The following is a 22,269-nucleotide window of genomic DNA, read 5'->3' on the forward strand; positions in this document are numbered from 1 at the left end:
ACGACATCAAAATATATTTTAAGTCACTTGTACCCCACTGCAGTGAATAGTGGCCACTATGCCGTACCATACCCTACCTCTTCAAAACTTACTAAAATTCTGAATAAACATTTTATTTATAATTTTAATTATAATAGTAAAAACTAATACAACTAAACTTAAATAAAGAGAAGAGAATGGCCAAAAGAGCCAGTAGAACAAAAAAGAAAAACATAACAGAATAAAGCAAATATATAAAGAAGTGATTTCCAACCTTTGTCACAAGTATAAACAAATTCAGCAAACTTTATTTCCTGTAAGGTAACAAGAAGATATCTCTGTCCCATATTCCACCCCTTATCTATAACAAAACCATAAAATATCAACTTCTCAATCATATTGTCTGTAAATAGTCCATAATGGATTACCAGAACATTGTACAAAATCTCCTATTTTAACCTTGATCAAATAAGCCAATTTTATATTCCTTCCTTTTACTTTTAACAGTCTTAATCTTTAATTCAATAAAAAACATCCTAACCTTTGTAAAATTTGAATCTCTTATTCAATACCTCCAGTGCTGCATGCTTTGAGCCTTGTAAATTTTCCACAAATCAGAAAGCATTCAGTTACTGAGATGAGAATACCATGGCAGGTGGTTTAAACCAGCCCATGCCTCATCAGAGTCAGACTGGCAATATAGGATGCATTGAGAGATATAACAGGTTGCTACTGGAAAAGTCAGAACCAAAGCTTTTTGTCAATTGTGTAAAACCACTTAAATTTAAATATTTAAATTTCTTTTAATTTTGGATTGAAGTAGCTTGTAATAAAACTGGAATTCAAGAGTGAATTTTGAGAAATGAAAGCTACTTAGAGCTGTGTCTGGTGTCGCAGCTGGTCTGCAACACGTATTTGTTGTCCAAGGTTCCCTGTTGATGTTGTCCTGGGTTCCCGCAGGAACGAGTCTCAGCCCTCGCCAAGACAATTTAGGGGGTCCTCGCAAGGACGAAAGAAGTCGAATAAAAGACACCACACCAGAAGTTTTTCAAGATGAGAGAGCACGAAAAGGAGGAGTGCCCGGGGTGATGTTGTGTCCCCTTTTATTAAGCAGTTTTTACAGGGAGGGGTAACTACAGCAAGCAAGCAAGCAGCATATAGAAAGTTACCAATCAGCGAGCGTCAGAGTATACGTGTTAGCAAAATACCACCTGTTTTACAAGAAATCATACATTTCACCTGAATAGAAACCTAACTCAGGGAAAGCAAAACTAGAAACCTAACTCAGGGAAAGCAAAACTAGAAACCTAACTCAGGGAAAGCAAAACTTAACTTGAGGATGCAATGCTATGGGTACCATAAATCATTTCTGTCATGTAGCACTGAAAAAGGTTAAGTCAAGTTCTCATGGCTGTGAGGCCTAAGAAAACCTGAACCAATGATATATCCATAGTCTGGTTTTTCCTTCTCTGTAGCATTTTGCCTGATTTAAAAAGGGAAGGGATTTAGATATCTTAGCTTTTTATATGCCACCAATAGAAATGATTTAAAATGTTTGTTTCAAGCATATCAGACTCTGTAATCATAGAATAATAGTCAGACATGAAATTTTTTTAACTTTGTGCTTCATGCAAATTCTACTAAAGCATAAAATCATTTCTAGAGAGGTCTTGAATTGTTTTTCTGCTCACACTTGTGAAACCTCTTTTGCTGAAACTCCAGAGGATATCAAATATTGATTGTAAAGTTTGAACCTATTGACAACTCCCTCCCCTAGCCTTTTGAACAATTAATAAAGGCTTAGGCCCAAATATATTATCCCCAAATATGAATGCAAGTTATTATTTAAACTTCCAGCAGAGCGATCATGTGGGCAAGTCTGTGACATAAAAAAAAATCTATTGGAAAAATGGCCAATATGTGAATTGCTTCTTGAATCGTTTTGAGTTGTTCAGATCACAAAATATTGGTAATCACAATACTGCACAATGTGCAAAGACAAGGTATGCAATTAGGATTCCTAGATATCTCAAGGGGCAGAGCAAAACAAACTGCATGCAAAGATTCCTATGCCATCACCTTGTGGTTCTAGTTGTTCTTAAGTTAGCTAAAGCAGTAACTCCATTCCAGGGCCAGTCATGAATACAAACTCCAAATTCTACTTCTTTGTCCTTAAATTGAGCTTCTTGGACAAGTTCCAGAGAACACTTCAAGCCAGCCTCTGGATTCCTCTCATGATAACTGATCATCTAAAACTGGTTCATTGCATTTAGAAGTAGGATACAATATTTGAAAATTCTAATTGCAGTTGCTCCTATATTCACATCTGACTGTTACATCTCTGACAGCCCAGATGTGAAAGCTTTTCAATTATGAGACCTATTTCATAGGTCTTTCAACAGACCTGGTACCACTGGCAACCGTGCATCAGTTACTGGTTGGTGGGTCCAAAACCAACATGGTAGAAAGTAGGTAGAATTTGAAAGTAACACAAAGGCTTGCATGAAACTAGGCACAGGATTGTGAGACATTTCATATAAGAAGATTTTGCTCAGCTCTTGAGACCTTTGCTTTCACAGAAACTTATATCTTATGTTTGTAAGCTTATACCTGAAATATATAAAATCGTAAGGAGGAAATTGCTTTTCCATAGCAGCCTATTGTGAAGACTTTTCCATTTCTCTGAGTCAGCCAGAAGAGACCCATGTTTAGCTCACATAGAGAACTCTGAATCTCAAACAAGTTTTTATTTTTTTATTGGAAATAAGTCAATGACCTCCAATTTAGTTGCAGTCAGTGAGAGCCTTTACGATTTGAAGCAGTAGGTGAGATCTTTGAAGAGTATTACTGAGTAGCAAGTGCAGGAAGAAGATAGTTTTAAGACAGATCTTTGAAGAGTATTACTGAGTAGCAAGTGCAGGAAGAAGATAGTTTTAAGACAGTGTTCTGCGTGAAGCAACATGTGCACATTTGCAGTGCACATATTCTTTCTTCACTTTTCGTTTATAAAATGCTTTGCCTTCTCTTAGGAGATTGTGAGATTGTCAAAGGAAGCTTACATATGATGAAAACACATTGGGTCTGGTTCATATTAGTGGGTAAGAAGCTTTGCTTCAGTGGAAAAAAGCCATAAAGTGGTAAAATTACAGAAAAAGAGCATTAGCTATCAGGAAGCAAATATTTGGAACATCGGATAACCTCTTACTCCAGCTATCACCATCTTGTCATGCAGTGCATGGAAGGTAATGATGCAGATTTGTTTATCTGCTAATAAATTTCAAAACTACTTTATAAGTTTCATGACTATACTATACAGTCCATGCCTTTGGCCAAAGCATTTGATGCCAAACATGAAAACTCAAGGCAGATGAAGATGAATTTGTTCATTTGTTTGTCAAGAAACAAATTGTTTAAGAATATTGCTACTCAGAAGGATCACAAGAATCGAATTATTTAGGGTTTGGAAGAAGTGTCACAGTTATTCTCATTGCATGCCCCAGTAGGCCACATTTTTTCTATACTGAAAAATAGTCTCTACTTAATGTAAAATACAATATATAAATATTGGTAAAGATCCCTTTCTGTCTCTATATATTCAGAGAAGTGATTATTGAGAATTAACAAATCCTTGTGTAAAAGAGGCTATTTAGTAAACTGATCTCTGATAGAACTGTAGTCACTTTCTTAGAATACTCCCATAACAGAAAGAAAATTGAAAACTGAGAAGTGTTCCCTATTAGTCCATAAAATCCTGATCAATAGAAACAGGGATAATTTTTTTACATTTAACATATTATAAGTTAGGTATGGCAGGAACTAGGATCACAGTAGGAAGTTTTCAATGAGCTTGGAGAAGCCAAATTTGTTTTAAATTTGTACCAAAACTTTTAAAGGGTTAGAGTCCCGCAAGAGTTAGAGAAAACACTATATAAGGATCATGAAATGCTGACTGCTAGAGAAAAGGATTGAGATCAGGACTAGGTTAGGATTCTTAAAAACAAGAAAAGGAATAGAAAAAGCTCTGCATTAAACCTAATATTATGATTGTACAAGTAATATATATTTAAAAACACTGTTCTTCCCCCCCCCCCACATAATCTTCTGTTCAGCATCCAACCTGAAATAAAGTTGTGATGAACATTTCATGCCAATGCCATGTGTTCAAGCAAAAACAAGAAAGCCCAGCTTTCCAGCCTTTCGAAAAAGCACCTTTGGGACAACCATGACATGGATGACTGAAAAACTCCATAGACATTTCATGCCAAATTTGGGGAGATGTGGCTAAGGAAGAGTTTAGCACATATCACTTTGGACACTGTAGAGTGATCAACAACAGTGGAAGGAAAGCTAAGAAGATACAAAACCCAAGAGATTAATAGTAGAATGCCAGGAAAATGATATGAGAATTAATCTTTCAAAAACTTCTCTAACCAGGGGCTGGGGACCATGAATAGGGGAATTCTTGCAGAAAATAAACATTTGTTAGCGAATGAAATAAAGCAATTATTCATTGGAAATACATTAGAAAGGCTCCTCAGCAGGTTGAGGAATGAATAAAAAATATTATGCCCAGTTATCTTACCTAGGGCTGTTCTTGCTGGTGTAGCATCTTTTTTAATCCAAAATGATACCCAGGATAAGACAACTGTTAATATACAGGGGATGTATGTTTGAATAGTGAAGTATCCCATTCTTCTACTTAATTCGAAGTATATAGTCATGACTATATAATCACCTGCAATGATAAAAAAATTGATATCATTGGAAATGTAGTTAAATGCAGATAAATATTTCCACAACCATTTGCAAACTTAACACTGAACTTCAGCATTGCCTGATTACAGAACACCTTTATATTTTGGATGGCAAGATCAGTAGGCTGGAGGACCAATTGTTCTTTAAGTTCATAGACATTTTGATAGAGTTTTCTTAATAACAATGGGGAACAGGTTCAGCCGTCTGGAGATTTCCCGAACAACTGTTAAACAAGTCTGCCCTGCTTAGCTTTGTTAAGAATTTTCAAATTCATTCTCAATGGATTATATGGGGGAAGTAGTTTACTTCGCTATACAGCTGAAAAATAAGAAAAACTTGCCAAGTCTATTCTGTGACATGGTGGTACAGAGAAAATAGCACACATGGAGAACAGTAGTGTAATTGATCAGTAGCATCACCAGACAACCACTGTCTTTGTATTAAATGCGCCAGGGGTTCTGTTCGTACAGATACAGCTGTCTAATGGATGGATCAATTGATCAATCAATCAATTCAGGACTATGAAATTTGTAACAATCTCGATAGCATGTACCATTCATCAAGTAAAATGCAAGTTCTAGGTTCATAAAAATAAATATTGGCTCCTGCCCTCTGGAACATCTTACCTCCAGAGGTGAGATTGGTTCTCACCCTCCTGATGTTTTTTTTTTTATTACTTTTTTTGCAACAAACAAACAAAAAGAAAATACATTATTACACCCTTGTGCTATACACAAAAGGAAGATTTGGGTCTTCGGATATATCCTCATGATTGCCAAAATCCACGTTCTCGAGGTACAGGTACTGAAGCGTCCAATGTTCCAAGCGCAAAGTCCACAAATGGTTTCCAAGTCTTCCAGAAAATATCTTCTTTATACACACCACTTCTAATTTTAATATCACATGTCATTTTATCATTTAAAGCTAATTTCCACATTTCAGAATTCCACTCTTCTATTCTAAAAATCACATCTAGTTTCCAATATCTAGCTATTATAATTCTACCTATTATAATCATAATTCTAATCAATTCTTTTTCATATTTTGTTAATTCTATTTCCTTAATTACCAACAATAATATAGTTTCCACTCTCAATGTTATTACTTTCCCCATCATTTCAAATATCATTTTCTCCAATTGTTGCCAAAACTTTTAACCTTATCACAATTATACCACATATGTTCATAAGTCCCCAATTCCATCTCACATCTCCAACATTTTTACTAATTTTTTATCCATTTGTGACAATCTTACTGGAGTCAAATACCATTTCAAACAACTTTATAATTGTGCTCTTTAATCCTTATAGATAAAGTTCTCATAATTCTACTCTTCCAATTCACATTCCAATCTGACTCTGGTATTTCAATATTAAGATCTTTTTCCCAATTTGTCCTCATCACTCTTTGTAATTTTTCATCAGAATTTATAATCTTATAAACCCTACTAACGAGTCCCTTTAGCCCAATTTCATCTTTCATAATCCGAGATACTAAATATTCAAATTCAGTTTCACATCTATTTATCGAATAATTTTCCTTTAGTTTTTTTGTCCATTTTTCTATCTGTATTTTTTCAAACCAACTTAACCCTAATTTTTCAATAATTTCTTTATTCCTCCTTTCATTTCCCATAACTTTTATCCAATCTCTAATAATTTCTATATTTTCCTCTTTAATCACTTCATTACGTTTTATATTATTTTTAATCGGCCAAATTCCAATTGTCTCCCCCAAAAAGATTATATCCGGAATTAAAATTTTAACAAATTTATTCCACATTTTACTTAATCCCTTTAACCAATAACTTCTACTTACACATTTTAAATTTGCTTTATCTAAAAACCACTTTGATCCAAATTTCTCTATATCCCTTAACTCTAAGTCTCTCCAATAATTATCTTCACCTTTAAATATTTTTACCACTATCCGGATACCATACGCACAGTAATAATTAAATAATTTGGGGATTCCTAATCCACCTTCCTTTTGATTTTGATACCACATTTTCTTCACTAATCTAGGTCTTTTACCACCGTTACAAAATTTATCCAGTTTTTTCTGATATCCTTCAATATCTTTCTCTGTCAAATTTAGTGGTAGCATCTCGAATAAAAAGTTGAACTTGGGCAGCAACATCATCTTACACATTGCAATTCTACCAAACCAAGACAACTTTAAAATTTTATATTTATCTATCTTCTTCTCAATTTCGTTAATCACCACATCATAATTAAATTTTTTCAATTCTTTAACCTTAAGTGAAAGCACTATACCCAAATATTTCAATGTGTTTGTAATCCTTATCCCAAATTGCTCTTGCATATTCTCAGACTCATTACCATTACTATCCATCAATAATTCTGACTTTGACCAATTTACTTTCAATCCTGTCATTTCCTCAAATTCTATCAAATGCTTATATATCTTTTTCAGATCTTTCTCTACATTTTTCAAAATAATTAAAGTATCATCCGCATACAAATTTATCTTATACCCCTTATATCCTTCTAATTCTTCATCTTTTTCTATCATTTTTGTCAATATTTCCATAGCCAATAAAAATAATGTTGGGGACAGGGGACATCCTTGTCTCGTACCAGCTTCTAATTTTATCTCTTCAGTTAATATTCCATTCACCTTCACTCTTGCACTGCTCTTTTGGTACAATTTTGAAATAACATGTATAAACTTATTACCAAAGCCTAAAGCCTCCACAATTACTTTAATAGTTTCCCATTGTACAGAATCAAAAGCTTTAAAAATATCCAATGATACTATACCAATTTTATCACCATTATATTCATTATATTCATTATATCGGCCCATCTCTTTAATTAATCAGGATGCAAAGATATTTACTGCCATTATAAGTAATAGATTAAATAGATTTATAGATAGATATATAAGTTATAATCAAGTAGGTTTTGTGAAGGGTAGATACATGAGTGATATTGTTAGAAGAGTATTAAATATTATAGATGTAGCCTCCTGATGTTTTGAAAGAGCCTCAAGACCTGGCTCTGCCAAATGGCTTGGGGACTCAATGGGGGGAGTTTCATACTGGAGTAGTTAATTAATTGAAACCTAATCCCACCTTCAGACACCCTGTGTGTCCAGCTTCCACTTTTCCCATCTGGTTTTGGTGGTTTGTAATTGTCAATGACTTTATCTGGTGTTTGCCATGACTGTTGATTTTAATGACTTTTCTGATTTAAGCTACCCAGAGTCATTGGATATAAGATGGGAGGCAAATAAATTTCCTAACTAAATAAATAAAGATAACCAAAACTGCAGGGAGAGTGGGACAAGATAGATTCTATAAGAATTTGAAATAGTCTTTTAAATTAAAGATACAGATTTAACAGGTATAGGAGAATAAACAAAGGAATAGAATTGAGAATGAACATCAAGGGTGGGAAATTTGATATTTCTTTTGCCATTTGGTACAGTTACTCCATGTAGTAAATAGTCTCTTGCATTATGAGTAAAGTATGAATAGAGGGTCATAGGGTTATCAATAAATTGCTGTAGCCAATTTGTGCAGAATGAATCTATGTCACAGCTATTCTGAGTTGAAGATTATTCTAGTTGTGCCAGAAAACTTCCTACTTGAAAGATATATTAGCTGTGTAGAGAAGTTTATGCTTAGTATGGTTGTTTGATCCTTTTACATCTTAGATGATATCAAAGTTAGCAAAATAGGGAATGTGAAAAAGAAAAATGTTTCATTTATTAATTAGGTAGCTAATTATAAGTCAATTGATTATGGAAGCAGATTTAAATAAATAAATATCAATAATTAAATAGCTTTAGCTGTGATCCTTTGGCAGATCAATTTCAGGCATTTACTGGGTTATAAAGTTGCTTATATCCATTTAATACTGAATTTAGGACTTGCTCTGTGACAAATCTCTCTGGTGGAATAATTCCTTCTGTGGTAGCATAAATGAATGTGATAATTCTCCTTCATCTTTCAAGAAGATTTTCTTTAGAATTATCTCTGTGGAGTCTGTGAAAAGTTTTATATAGAAGTGTATAACAGTTTCCTCTTTATATGAAAAAATCTTGCAATGTTTCCTGGTGGTGGTGGTTGTAGTGGTAGTGGTAGTGGTAGTGGTAGTGGCAGCAGCAACAGCAGCTCTTTTAATATTTACAAAAAATTATCTAGGTCAGTAGTGCTCTCCTAATATTTTGGACTTCAAAGTATCCAACAGTTTGGCCAAAAGCAAGGAATTATGGATGTTGAGGTTTAAAACTTCAAGTCTTCTCCATTCATATAATTGAGTAAATTGCTAATCTTTATGAATCATTGTGCCCATTAAAAATCCAATTAGCTACAGTGGCAGAGCCATAGATTTAATATGGATAGAGTTCTGAGTATTGTTTCATCAGCATTAGTTGATTCACCAACTGTGCTTGTTAGTGGGGGAAAAGTGACTATAGCAATTACCACTGTATTTTATCTGGGTGTGACTCATAAAGCAACCTCAAAACTTGAATTGGTTCAAAAAAATTCTCTGTTCATCCCTGTTGACAGTACTGTTCTTAGTGAAAAGTATATCTGCTATGAAATATCTACAATTTCAATAAGGTTTTTAAAAAAATATTACATTGCATATAGGACTCAAAACCCTAGAGAATATGACTTGTATTTTGGAATTTGTAGACTAGAGTTGAGACTTGAATTGCACTGATGATATTACCTAGTTTGGGTAATGAAATGTCTGCAAGAAAACAACCAAGCTCTGAGAGCAACAAGGTCCCCTCATTTCAACCTTGAAACTTGAATTGTTTGAATTTTCAGTTGTTATTATTCATCATCTGGACCTGTTGTATCTGCGGGGCCCGAGCCGGGCTTCCTGGCACAGAGTGACTCAGAGAGTGAGGGGGAAGAGCCGACAGGGCTTCCCTCTGCAGAATCTTCCTCTCTGGCTCCGCTCCAGATTCCAGAAGCAGGTGGAGGAGGAGGAGGAGGAGCTGACACAACCTCTTTCCCCCAACCCCTCCTCCTCTTCCCTGGCAGAGCTCCAAGAGCCAGCTGAGGGGAATCCAGTATGGTTAGATGCAAGGCAGCGATGCCGAGCAAAGCGTGCGCAGCAAAAGGAAGGAAGGGGCCGGCCCGGGGAGTGCTGAGTCATGGAGCCACACCCCATAGGGTATAAAAGTGGGCGGAACTGCCTTTGGGCTCCTTGATGGACAAAGACTGACTTTTGGGAGCTTCGGCTGTGTTATTTTGTGATTCAGACTTTGACTTCTGTTTATTCCTGAACTGCAAATTACGCTGGTCTGAGAAGAACTTGGCAGGCAATCGCAGGTTCGTTGCCAGGACTGTTATCTGTTGTCGGAGTGAATTGCTGGCAAGGAAAGTCAACTCGTGTATCTTTTTGGATTGTGATCGGGAGGGGACATAACATCACCACTGTGGGAATTCTTATGGAGGAACAATGATTTATAACAATAGGAAAACAAAGTGGTAACTCTATTGACTATTTTGGAATTATCACATAGGAAGAAGCATAATAAAGAATCACAGTTAAGGATATAATTTCATTGTCAGCGATGGATTGATTTGAAGATTAAATCCTGAAGTAGCAATTGCATTCAAGGCTATATTCTTTATTCCTCTCATTTCATGTAACAAGTATATTCTGTTCAGTTTTTATCTACATAAGTGCTTTTTTCAATCTGTTTGTTCAAGGAGATGCAATTTTCATACCCATGTGTTCTTGGGACTGTTTCCATTTAGCTGCAATTCAAACTGACAAAAAACTTGATTATGGCTCTCGTAACAACCAAGCAAGAAACTAACATCTCTTGCTGAGTCAACAGCCCTGAGTCCTTAGGGAGATAGGGCGGTATATAAATTTGAAAAATAAATAAATAAATAAATAAACATTATCTCATCATGAACCAACATTGCTGAGAATTATTGCTAAATATAGCCTTACTACATTTGTTTCACTTCTAAAACTGCCAGGTATTTAAAACTTTCTTTTGTGACTGTCTATGCTGTGAAATTTACTCAACAGTATTTCACTTAAATACGTATTGAAAGATACAATTTTTTAATGCAAAGGTAAACAGAATGCAGAACAGAATTTAGGAGCAGATTTTTGGTTAAGATGCAATAGTTTGGAGGGTACTGTATGTATAGCTTTTCCCTTTCCTCTCTGTTATCTTTCCTCCCTTCCTTGATCCAAAACAAGATTTTCCACTGAAATAGGGCTACTGAAATGAAGATCACAAGGGTAGATCTTTGTGGTACCTCAATCAATTCAGGCACTGCAAATAAAATGTCTAGGCTCAACATGTTCTCAAAAGCCTTGTTGGTTGACTGTACTTGTTCATTTTATGTGCAGTTGGTTTAAAAGAAAAATAGCACTGTTCTTTTTTTTGAAATGTCTTCTTACTTATTTAATGCATTGTGTTTATTGGGCTTCTTAACGTAAAGGTAGTCCTCAATTTACAACAGTTCATTTAGTGACTGTTCGAAGTTACTAACAGCACTGAAAAAGTGACTTATGATCATTTTTCACACTTACAACCATTGCAATATCCCCCTGGTCATGTGATCAAAATTCAGATGCTTGGCACCTGGTTCATATTTATGATGATTGCAGTGTCCCAGAGTCATGTGATCCACTTTTGCAACCTTCTGACAAGCAAAGTCAATGGGGAAGCAAGATTCACTTAACAACTGTGTTACTAACTTAACATCTGCAGTAAGACACTTAACAACTGTGAAAAAAAAAGGTCTTAAAGTGGGGCAAAATTCACTTAACAAATTTTGGGCTCAACTGTGATCGTAAGTTGAGGACTACCTGTAGAAAAAAGAAATCAAAATGCTAAAAAGAATCAATCTAGTGCAGGGGAGTCAAACTCAATTTCATTGAGGGCCGTATCAGGGTTGTGTTTTACCTCGGGGGGGGGAGCTGGGGGGCATGGCCAGGGTGGGTGTGGCCAGTTCAATGTCACTCCTGTCAGCAGTGCCTGTGGTGGCCCAAGTGCTCTGCAGAGAAAATGGGCTTCCAATTTCCATTTTCAGCTTGGACAGCATCCTGCAACCCTCTGCCAGTGAAAACGGAGCTCAGGAGGGCTGCGCGGGAGCTCCGTTTTCACTGGCAGAGGGTTGCAGGTTGTCCCTGCTGAAAACGGAGATTGGGAACCTGTTTTTGCTGGCAGAAGCACCACAGGCAGTCCTTCGCTGTTTCCAGGGTGGCCCCATGGGCCATATCTAAGTACTCCATGGGCCAGATCTGGCACCCAGGCCTTGAGTTTGACACCCCTGGTCTAGTGGAAAGAAGAGCATTCATGTGGCATTAAACAGTATTTTATTTATTTATTTTATTTATTTTATCACATTTATATACCGCCCTATCTCCCTAGGGACTCAGGGCGGTTCACAGGCAAATAAAAAGTACATATAAATACAGACTAAAATAACAGTTAAAAAACTTATTCTACATGGCCGAATTATTAAAAAGCAATATAAATAATAAAACCCCTTAAAACCAGTATAAATTTAAAATCTAATCCAGTCCTGCGCAGATGAATAAATGTGTTTTAAGCTCGCGACGGAAGGTTCGGAGGTCCGGAAGTTGACGAAGTCCTGGGGGGAGTTCGTTCCAGAGGGTGGGAGCCCCCACAGAGAAGGCCGTTCCCCTGGGTGTCGCCAGATGGCACTGCCTAGCTGACGGCACCCTGAGGAGTCCCTCTCTGTGAGAGCGCACGGGTCGGTGAGAGGTATTCGGTAGCAGTAGGCGGTCCCGTAAGTAGCCCGGCCCTATGCCATGGAGCACTTTAAAGATGGTTACCAAAACCTTGAAGTGCACCCGGAAGGCCACAGGTAGCCAGTGCAGTCTGCGCAGGATAGGTGTCACACGGGAGTCGCGAGGGGCTCCCTCTATCACCCGCGCAGCTGCATTCTGAACTAACTGAAGCCTCCGGATGCCCCTCAAGGGGAGCCCCATGTAGAGAGCATTGCAGTAATCCAGACGAGATGTCACGAGGGCGTGAGTGACCGTGCATAAGGCATCCCGGTCTAGAAAGGGGCGCAACTGGTGCACCAGGCGAACCTGGTAGAAAGCTCTCCTGGAGACGGCCGTCAAATGATCTTCAAAAGACAGCCGTTCATCCAGGAGGACGCCCAAGTTGTGCACCCTCTCCATTGGGGACAATGACTCGCCCCCAACAGTCAGCCGTGGACTCAGCTGACTGTACCGGGATGCCGGCATCCACAGCCACTCTGTCTTGGAGGGATTGAGCTTGAGCCTGTTTCTCCCCATCCAGACCCATATGGCTTCCAAACACCGGGACAGCACTTCGATAGCTTCGTTGGGGTGGCCCGGTGTGGAAAAGTACAGCTGGGTGTCATCAGCGTACAGCTGGTACCTCACACCGAAGCCACTGATGATCTCACCCAGCGGCTTCATATAGATGTTGAACAGAAGGGGCGAGAGAATCGACCCCTGCGGCACCCCACAAGTGAGCCGCCTCGGGGCCGACCTCTGCCCCCTTGTCAACACCGTCTGCGACCGATCGGAGAGATAGGAGGAGAACCACCGATAAACGGTGCCTCCCACTCCCAATCCCTCCAACTGGCGCAGCAGGATACCATGGTCGATGGTATCAAAAGCCGCTGAGAGGTCTAATAGGACCAGGGCAGAGGAACAGCCCCTATCCCTGGCCCTCCAGAGATCATCCACCAACGCAACCAAAGCCATCTCAGTGCTGTAACCGGGCCGGAAACCGGATTGGAACGTATAACAACTTAGATATGATTTCCCTCTTCTTCCATCTCTTTCAATGTATTTGAATTGTCTCCAGGAATTCAGTTGCGTTAAATCTAAATATTTCATGTTCACTTGTCCATTACTTGGGTTACATACCTTTTAAGGAACTGGAAAAAGAAACAAATGATTTTGGGGAGTAAGCCAAGAGGGCTTTGGGAAAATTAGAGAGTTGTTGCATTTATGAAAGCTTAAATTTTCAAGCAGCTGAAGCCAATCCCAATCTGCACTCAGGCCATTACCTCACCACATCAATTCAATGCATTTACCTCTGGCCTATCTGCTTCTTCCCTCCTCCAGGATGGATTCTTTTATTTCATTTGGGCCTCTCTCCTTTGCTTAGTTCTGCATTTCTCCCAACAACAAACAGCCACATCCCCTTCCCCATCTTTTTGGAGAAGGGGATGCTTTTCTAATCTTAAAAATATGTTGTGGTTGCTTTCACAAAATGGCTACCAGGATGGTCTTCCCTATCACAACATTGCTGAATACTGAATGTGGACAGTTACAGAACTCCCATTGGCCAAATGAAAAAGTAATGGTGATATTCCTGACACTCATACAATCCTTTCCTACTTACTTTTTTCTCCTTCCTTCACAAGGAAGCCGGCAAGATTTTTTTTTTAAAGCAATGCCCTGTTTAGTTTTCTACCATTTTCCACCATTTTAATTTCCTAAGAACGTCTACCTACAAAAGCCCCATAAGTTCAGTGACATTTATTTATTTATTTATTTATTTATTTATTTATTTATTTATTTATTTATTTATTTATTTATTTATTTATTTATTTATCAACAAATACAAGAAAACAAGTAACAGTAGGCACAGACATGGACACATGAAAAGTTTTTGGCACAAAAAAAAGTATATAAATTGGCAAAACATAGCCATAAACACATAGAATGATTATATATAATTGGGAAGATTAGGACAGGGATGGTAGGCACGCTGGTGCACTTAAGCATGTCCCCTTAGGGACCTCTTAAGAAACATGAAAGGTCCAGGGTAAACAGTTTACGGAAAAAGGTATGGGGATTAGGGAGACTAACAACAGGATCAGGTAGAGTGTTCCAGACATTTACTACTCTATTGCAAAAGTCATATTTCTTAAGTTAAGTACAGTTAAGATTAGAGCAAATTACATTGAGTTTAAATCTATTGATGGCCCTTGTATTATTATGGTTGAAATTAAAGTATTCATTTACAGGTAGAACGTTTTGGTAAATAATCTTATGAACTAAGCATAGGTTGAAACGTAGACGATGTAGTTTGAGGCTTTCTACACTCAAGATTTCAAGTCTGGTGGCCTAGGGAATTTTATTTCGAGCAGAAGAATTGAGAACTCTCCTAGTAAAATAACTCTGGACCCTCTCTAATGTAATGATGTCTGAAATACAGTGAGGTTTCCATACAGATGAACAGTAATCAAGTATAAGTCTGGCAAAGGTTTTATATGCTCTAGTTTGGAGCATTACCAGAGAGAAAACTTTGTAAAAGTTATAACCTTGTTGGTTATAAAGATGTTTTATTTTGATTGGCTCTTATACATGCAGCATGTCAGCCCCCTATTTTTTAAAATTAAAAGAACATGGGGCAAAGTAAGTCATCAGCCCAACTATAGTACATAACACAACTCTCCAAAGCTGAAGGAGGCATCATTGAATCATATATTCAAGGCTACCAGATTGAAATGATCAAAGAAGTTTCATTCTTTGATGGTGGGGTTTGGACTAAGCAGCCCTGTTAGGCATATGGAAGCCCCATTTTACCTTTCAATGTGCTCTAGAAAAACCTATCTCCTTCTTTTTACTCTTACTGACAATCCCAGAAGAGGCATTCCAGAGACTGAGTGTGTATATCAGTGGTGGGATTCAATTTTTTTTACTACCAGTTCTGTGGGCGTGGCTTGGTGGATGTGGTGTGGCTTAGGATGTGTGGCAAGGATACTGTAAAATCTCCATTCCCATCCCACTCCAGGGGAAGGTTACTACAAAATCCCCATTTCCTCCAATCAGCTGGGACTTAGGAGGCAGAGAATAGATGGGGGTGGGGCCAGTCAGAGGTGGTATTTACCGGTTCTCTGAACTACTCAAAATTTCCACTATCAGTTCTCCAGAACTGGTCAGAACCTGCTGAATACCACCTCTGGTGTATATGTGGCAAATTATGAAGTATGCATTACAACACCAAGACACAGACTTTATGACTTCTATACTTCTGTTTAACATCAAGATGCAAATATAAAAGACCACGGTTTACATCACAACATCATATTGTGGTGTTGTTGGAAGAAATATCCATCTGGGTTCAGTTCCAAGTGGGGATAAAAACACTGGAAACATGGAGGCTGCTTGGAAAGATGGTTTAATGGTGGTCAGGATCACATGGCTTGAGTTCCTGAACAGAAAAGGGATGAGATCCTGTGCGCTCCCTGGCTTTATGCTTTTTCTGAGCTTTGAACTTTCTGGGGCACAGGAAGAGTATCCTGATTGGTTGTCAGACTCCCAGGTGGTCTAGGGTTCTTAGCTAATGTTGTAGGTTGTCTCTCAAGCTTGCTCTCAAGCTTGCCATGTGGTGAGTTTCTGTTGCTAGATGAGTCCTATTGTGTTGCAAATGATGGTCCATTGACAAAGGTGGGGGGATTGAGTGAGCTTGGCTGAAGCCTTAATTGCCCATTGACAAAGGTGGGGAGAATGAGTTTCTACCTTTGACCCATTGACAAAGGTGGGGGGAGTCAGGAAGCTGCTTTGTCTTTAAAACATGTTTCTCCATTTCTCATCCAGGGAAATATATTCTGCCTTTTAAATATTTTCTAAAATATTGCATTCTTCTAGGAGAGGGGTGGGTGCTAAATTCCTACAGTGTTGAATTGGCTAGTGAGAACATTCCCAGTCTCCACTTTCTGCCTTTGACAGTCATTTCAGATTGAGCGTTTTCCCTTCCGTAACAGCAGTAAAATGTTGTCCATTTCCTTTATAATTGTGCAAAGGAACACAATTAGGAACTCTCTCCCCTTCTGAACTCCTTTGATAAGGTAATTCATATAGAAGAAAGAAATAAAGTTCAGAAAGATTTTGATAGGAAAAATGGGTTATAGGTTTTAATTAAATTTGTTAGTTTTAAACAAATTAAAAGGTTTGATCAGAGTCTTGAGTTTTTGACTATCCATAGGCTAATATGGTTTTTCTCTTACAATGGAAGTCAGGTGATCTTACCTTAAAAAGGTATCTGATCCCCAGTCCTGACTAATCTTCAAGAAGCATTTACTAGTTGGCTTTATCTACCTGGCTATCCTCCCCTGTTTTTGACACCCAGCAAGAAAACACATTTTGCTTGAGTATAGCACGTGGTAAAAAGATGAAACGGCATTCCAAATGTGCAGCAAAGTGGCTGTGAGGATCTGACATTTTGCTCATCTCCTGTTATCAAATGGTGAATGTTGGATGATGCCAGGAAATACCACAGTTCTTTGCAAGCAGGCGGAATTGATCCCTTTTACACTACTTCAGGTACTGTTTATTTCAATATCCTGAACATAGAGGGATAATGGACCTTAAACTTCCTAATTAGAAAGAACTGGTGGGGAGCCAGCAGTAAACTGGATTTCTGCTGCCAGAAGAATGAATGAAGAGGTGATGATGGCCTCTTTTATATTTGTGGTTGCAAGTTGAAGTAAATCCTTGTGGTTTTCATAATAACTTCAATTTCTGATTACAGATTAATATACCACTTTAAATATAGCAGTAGGAATGAATGAACTGAACTGAACTGAACTGGATTGGCAACAATTTAGGTAAAAGCATTCATGCTGATGACTGTAAATTGAAGGAAAGTATTTATAACGGCTATAAAAAGACTTGCATTTCCTTACATTCACAGGACAGTGTTAAGATGTCATTGTTAAAACTTCGGATGTTATTTTTTCGGAACCACTGTATCCCTTGGGTGATAGAATAGAATAACCTCCCCCCCTGACATTTAGAAATGTGGTTTTGCTTTCAACTCAACGGTGTTTATATGACATGAGTCAGTATTGAGTAATTTGCATTAGAGGCACTCACTCTTCCTGAGGCACTAATCTTTCATTTCTCTTCAGCAGATTGTAGCATTTTTACCAGCTCAAGGAAAATGTCAATGTTTTCTTGAATGACACTGTCTAAAGTTTGAAAAGCTGCTGCCTGATATTTAGTACATAATCAATTTCATTTCATCTTTTAAGTTGAAAGGAAATGCTAGTTTAGGAATGGGCACTCTCAAATGTCTTTAAAGGTCCCCATTGTTTTTTCTCTTCTATATTTGGACTTCTTGAAATACTTATTTACTAGTAATGAAGACATAGTCTAAAATGAAAGCCCTTTCAGATAGTAAAAGTACCTCTTCTGCAGAAGAGGTGAACAATCTGGCATAGAATTGAAAACTTGCATTACACATCTATCATAGACCAGAGGTTTTGACTAAGAACTACTTTTTTGGCAATCATTATTTTTTTTATTATTTGCATTTATATCTCGCCCTTCTCCAAAGACTCAGGGCAATAGTCTTCATTGCCTTCTCACCCATATAAATATTTTGAAAAAAATGGATGTGATTCTTTTTAAAAAAGTTTTATATTTAGATATTTAGATTTTTATATTTAGATTTCAAAATATTTAAAAATAGTTTTTAAGGAGTTCTAAAAAACCTCCTGATATTCGCTAAAAAAATTTACATTTCTTTTTTACATGATGTTTCTGTATTTCCTAACCAATGGCTTTTAAAAGTCAGTGAGAAATGGAATGAAAATCTGAGTAATTTATTTTTTAACCCAATGACAGGCCCTAGTAATTTTGACTGATTCCAAAGCTAAGGAAGGTTAAACTTGGTGTATATTTGTGTGGGAGATCACCAAAATATTTCAGTAATGCAGGCTGACTGGCAAAGGACAAATCACAAAATGGACATGCTCTCTCTCCTTCCCCCCAAATTACTAGAAATCAAACTAAGTTCAACTCTGTTCCAATCCCCCCAATGTACTTTTATAGTGTAAAATATTTCTTAACTCAGTGCTCTAGCTCAATGAATTTATTTATAAATCTCAAAATATATTTAGGAAAAAAACATTGGACCAGAAATGTTAAAAGTGAAGTCTTAAACAAGATGGATTGGTCCTGATCTATATACATCTTTATTATCAGATGCTATTTCTATATCCTGGGGAGATCAAAGGACTCTTCACTACTAATAGAGGGCATGAGGAATTGGAGAAATGGAGGCCATGAAGTCTTCCTAGTGATGCAGCAATGATAGCTATCTGTCACTTATAATCCCCCTTTTTTTGGATGAATCCTGCCAAAAATCCAACAGCTATCGCCCTGAAGCCCCAATGATTCCAGTCTTCAAAGTGAGAAGATTATTTTCCTTATTCCTTTTTGGCTGTTCCAAAGAGTTTTGCTTGCTAAACCTTTCTAATATTGCTTCTAAACCTTTCTAATATTTCCTTTAATATGAGAAGCGGTCAATGATTGTCCAAACAGAATCTTAATTCTGCTTTTAGTGATCTCTTTATTTCTTTATTAAACAAACTCATATGGTTGCCTGATCTATCTGTTCCATTTAGCAGAAGGAACTCTAGTTGGTGAACAAAATAAAAACACAAACACTAAGATGACTGTCTTGTAAATAAAAGCTGTTAAAGGTTATAATTCTTTAGGGAAGGATTGTTACAGCAAGATTTTATAAACAATATATTTTAGGCATTATATCCTACACAACATGAACTGCATCCTTTTTTCTTTTTGCTGTTCAAGTATCCACTCCTAACATAGACTCTACTGACATACTAACTGAATGTTAGTAAAGTAATACAAAAAGCAAGTCAGAGCAGTTATCTTTCTTTGATCTCTCTAGAGTGGAAGGGATATAGTAGTACAGATTGATTTATTTAGTGTATGGCACGTAAAATGGAAATGAATGTAGACAAATAAGTATGGACAGAAAATAAGTAATGTGTGCAACAAACCACAGTGAAGTTTTCTGACACAAGCACATAACTAATAGCATTTTCTGTGGGTGCTCATGCAAAAAGCTACTGTGTATTGGCAAACATTAAATAGCCATTAATCAATATTCAGAAGAATCCTGTTCCCCAAAGTGACATGTTTCAGTCGATTATGCTGGGAGCTATAATCTAAAAGATATGGAAGATCCAAGATTAGAGACATACACAGTCCCATATTTGTTAAGAGCTTTGGAAAGGCAGTATGGGAGAACTAAATGGATCACCAATAGCAACTTTGATCCATGTTAACACCGAGATTTTTAGTTCATAGTTTGTGCAAAGTCAATGCCCTGAACTCAGGCAAGATTAATATGTACAGTATATTAATATATAGCTAAAACTGCTGTGTGTATTTATGTGTATGTAATACAGCTTCTATGATTAAAAACACTTTCAGATCAGGTATCTGGTCAACTGGAAATACTGATAACCAAGAGCATTGGGAAAGATTAATGTATAAAATGTACTTAAAGTAAGGGAAGCTGTCTATATTTCATTCACTTCTACTTGAATTGATGTAGTTCTTGTGGTGAACCCAACATAACAGATGGTCTTAGGGTGGCATCTGAGGACAGAGAACTGTGAACCAAGGCCCTGAGAAAAAAGATCCTTGTAAGGGAGGGCTCTTCAACCAGTAATGATTAGTTTGCTCACTTTCACTGGGAGCTAGCAGTCTGATCTTCCTTGTTACCATAGATTATAATGACTTATTATCTTTTTGGTAATAAGTGTTCTTTTATGGTTATAATTCTTTAGACAATCACATAGAAATTCTGTAAATAGTATATTTTATGCCATGTATCCCATAAGAATGAATCGTACCCTTTTTCTTCTTTTTTTTTTTGCCTAAATTTATCATCCTAAATATATACTCTGTTGAACATTAGCAAACTATTATGCTAGCAATGTCAGCTCTTGCACATTCAATGGGATGTACTTTTGAGGAATTCATGAAATATATATTCTGCTAGAGCTTGTCCTTTTAAATCTTGAAGCAAATACTTCGCTAAGTTTGGTCTCCCTTTGTCTCTTAAATGATGGCCAGATATTGAAACTGATCTTTGGGAAAGGTAGATATATACTTCAGAAACTCATGCACTACACATATTATTTATTCCACAGGACTTTATTATCTAGCAATTAATTAAGGAAAAGCTAAGGAAAAAAGTTAAGTAAGAACTAATACCTCCTATAAAATTCTTTTTTTTTCTGAAGTAGTTTATGTTTAGAAAAAAAAGAACCATGGTTCATATTTTACTGTAGGCACCCATTCCTAACTATTATGACACTGAATTGATAAAATGACAACATAATGCAATCTTTTTTTTTTGGTACATGTATATGGGAAGGATGCAAGTTTGGACTTTCATTATATGCTACATGTTTTTTAACACACACACACCTTGTCCCTGCAGATGCCTGTTATTTTACATTTCATTAGTGAACTTTTTGTTCTTATCTATGGTACTAACCTCAGGACTATTTTACAATATTGGAATTCTAAAAGGGAATACAGACCTGTTGACATGCCCCCCCCCAACTACCCTAGTTAGTTAGTTAGTTTACTTGTTTGAAAAAAATCTAGGGTAAATGCCCAAGTTGATTTGTAATAGAAATATCCCTTAAGGCTTAAGCAATGCCTATCTATTGACTGCTGTCCATCAATCATGGCCAATTATTTAGGTGAATTGCTTCACAGTCCTTAAACTTTTATAGAATCTTTATTGTTGTTGTTGCTTTTGAAATAGTCTTGATTCTCCATGACTGCCTGGACAAGTCCCTGAAGGGTTTTGTTTTTTTGGTAAGGTTTTTCAGAAGTGGCTTGCTATTACCTGTTCCTTAGCCTTCTTAGAAGGTGACTGTCCCAAGATCATCTAGTTGGCTTTGTGTCTAAGGTAGAATTATAACTGTGGTTCTCCTGGGCTGATGCCTTAACCATTACAGCAAATTGGCTCTATATAGATCATATATAGATCAGTGGGCATGGCTTGGTGGGCGTGGTGTGGCTTGGTGGGCATGGCAGGGGAAGGATACTGCAAAATCTCCATTCCCATCCGACTCCAAGGGAAGGATACTGAAAAATACCCATTCCCTCCCCACTCCTAGGGGAAGGATATTGCTAAATTTCCATTCCCACCCCACTCTGGGACCAGCTGGAGGTGGTATTTGCTGGTTCTCAACTATTCAATATTTCCGCTAACAGTTCTCCAGAATCTGTCAGAACCTGCTGGATTTCACCCCTGATATACAGGTAGACGCTGATAGGCTGGAAATTTACTATGTCCTTTTTAGATCATTGGGAGAAGTAGCTTGTTTTTCACTTAAAGCCTGAAATGTTGTATAGTCATTTTTCAAATCACAAAAGTTTCTTATACAAATGCCTATTTTTTTCTGGTAAAAAAAAAATCTTCTCACTGTTATCTGTGCCTTCTACTATTATTCTATTATTGATATACTCCGATGGGCTGAATCACATACACATAGATCCCATTAGGTTTACTCACTCCATTCATACATGCAGCCCTTCATGCATAGAACACTCTAATCTTTTCTTCCTCTGCCAATAGTCCTGTCAGACACAAAAGACCAGGTCCACGGGTGAAGGTTCAAGTAAGGTGATTTATTGCTAAAAGCCTATACACAGGAATTTTCTCAAGCAAAATGTTCCTGGTTAGAGTTAGATAAGAGTCAACAAGGGGAATTGG

General features: G+C 37.2%; 1 protein-coding gene across 1 annotated transcript in view; it reads right to left on the bottom strand.

Annotated features, from left to right (window-relative positions):
* GABRG3 (gamma-aminobutyric acid type A receptor subunit gamma3) overlaps positions 1-22,269 on the bottom strand; it is a 472,076-nt gene that overhangs the window by 5,939 nt on the left and 443,868 nt on the right. The window contains exon 7 of the mRNA XM_058186148.1: positions 4,562-4,714. Within this exon, the coding sequence (XP_058042131.1) occupies positions 4,562-4,714 (153 nt within the window). The remainder of the gene's footprint in view (positions 1-4,561; positions 4,715-22,269) is intronic.

The sequence above is a fragment of the Ahaetulla prasina genome, chromosome 5 (genome assembly GCF_028640845.1).
Source record: "Ahaetulla prasina isolate Xishuangbanna chromosome 5, ASM2864084v1, whole genome shotgun sequence".
In the NCBI taxonomy this organism is placed as follows: Eukaryota; Metazoa; Chordata; class Lepidosauria; order Squamata; family Colubridae; genus Ahaetulla; species Ahaetulla prasina.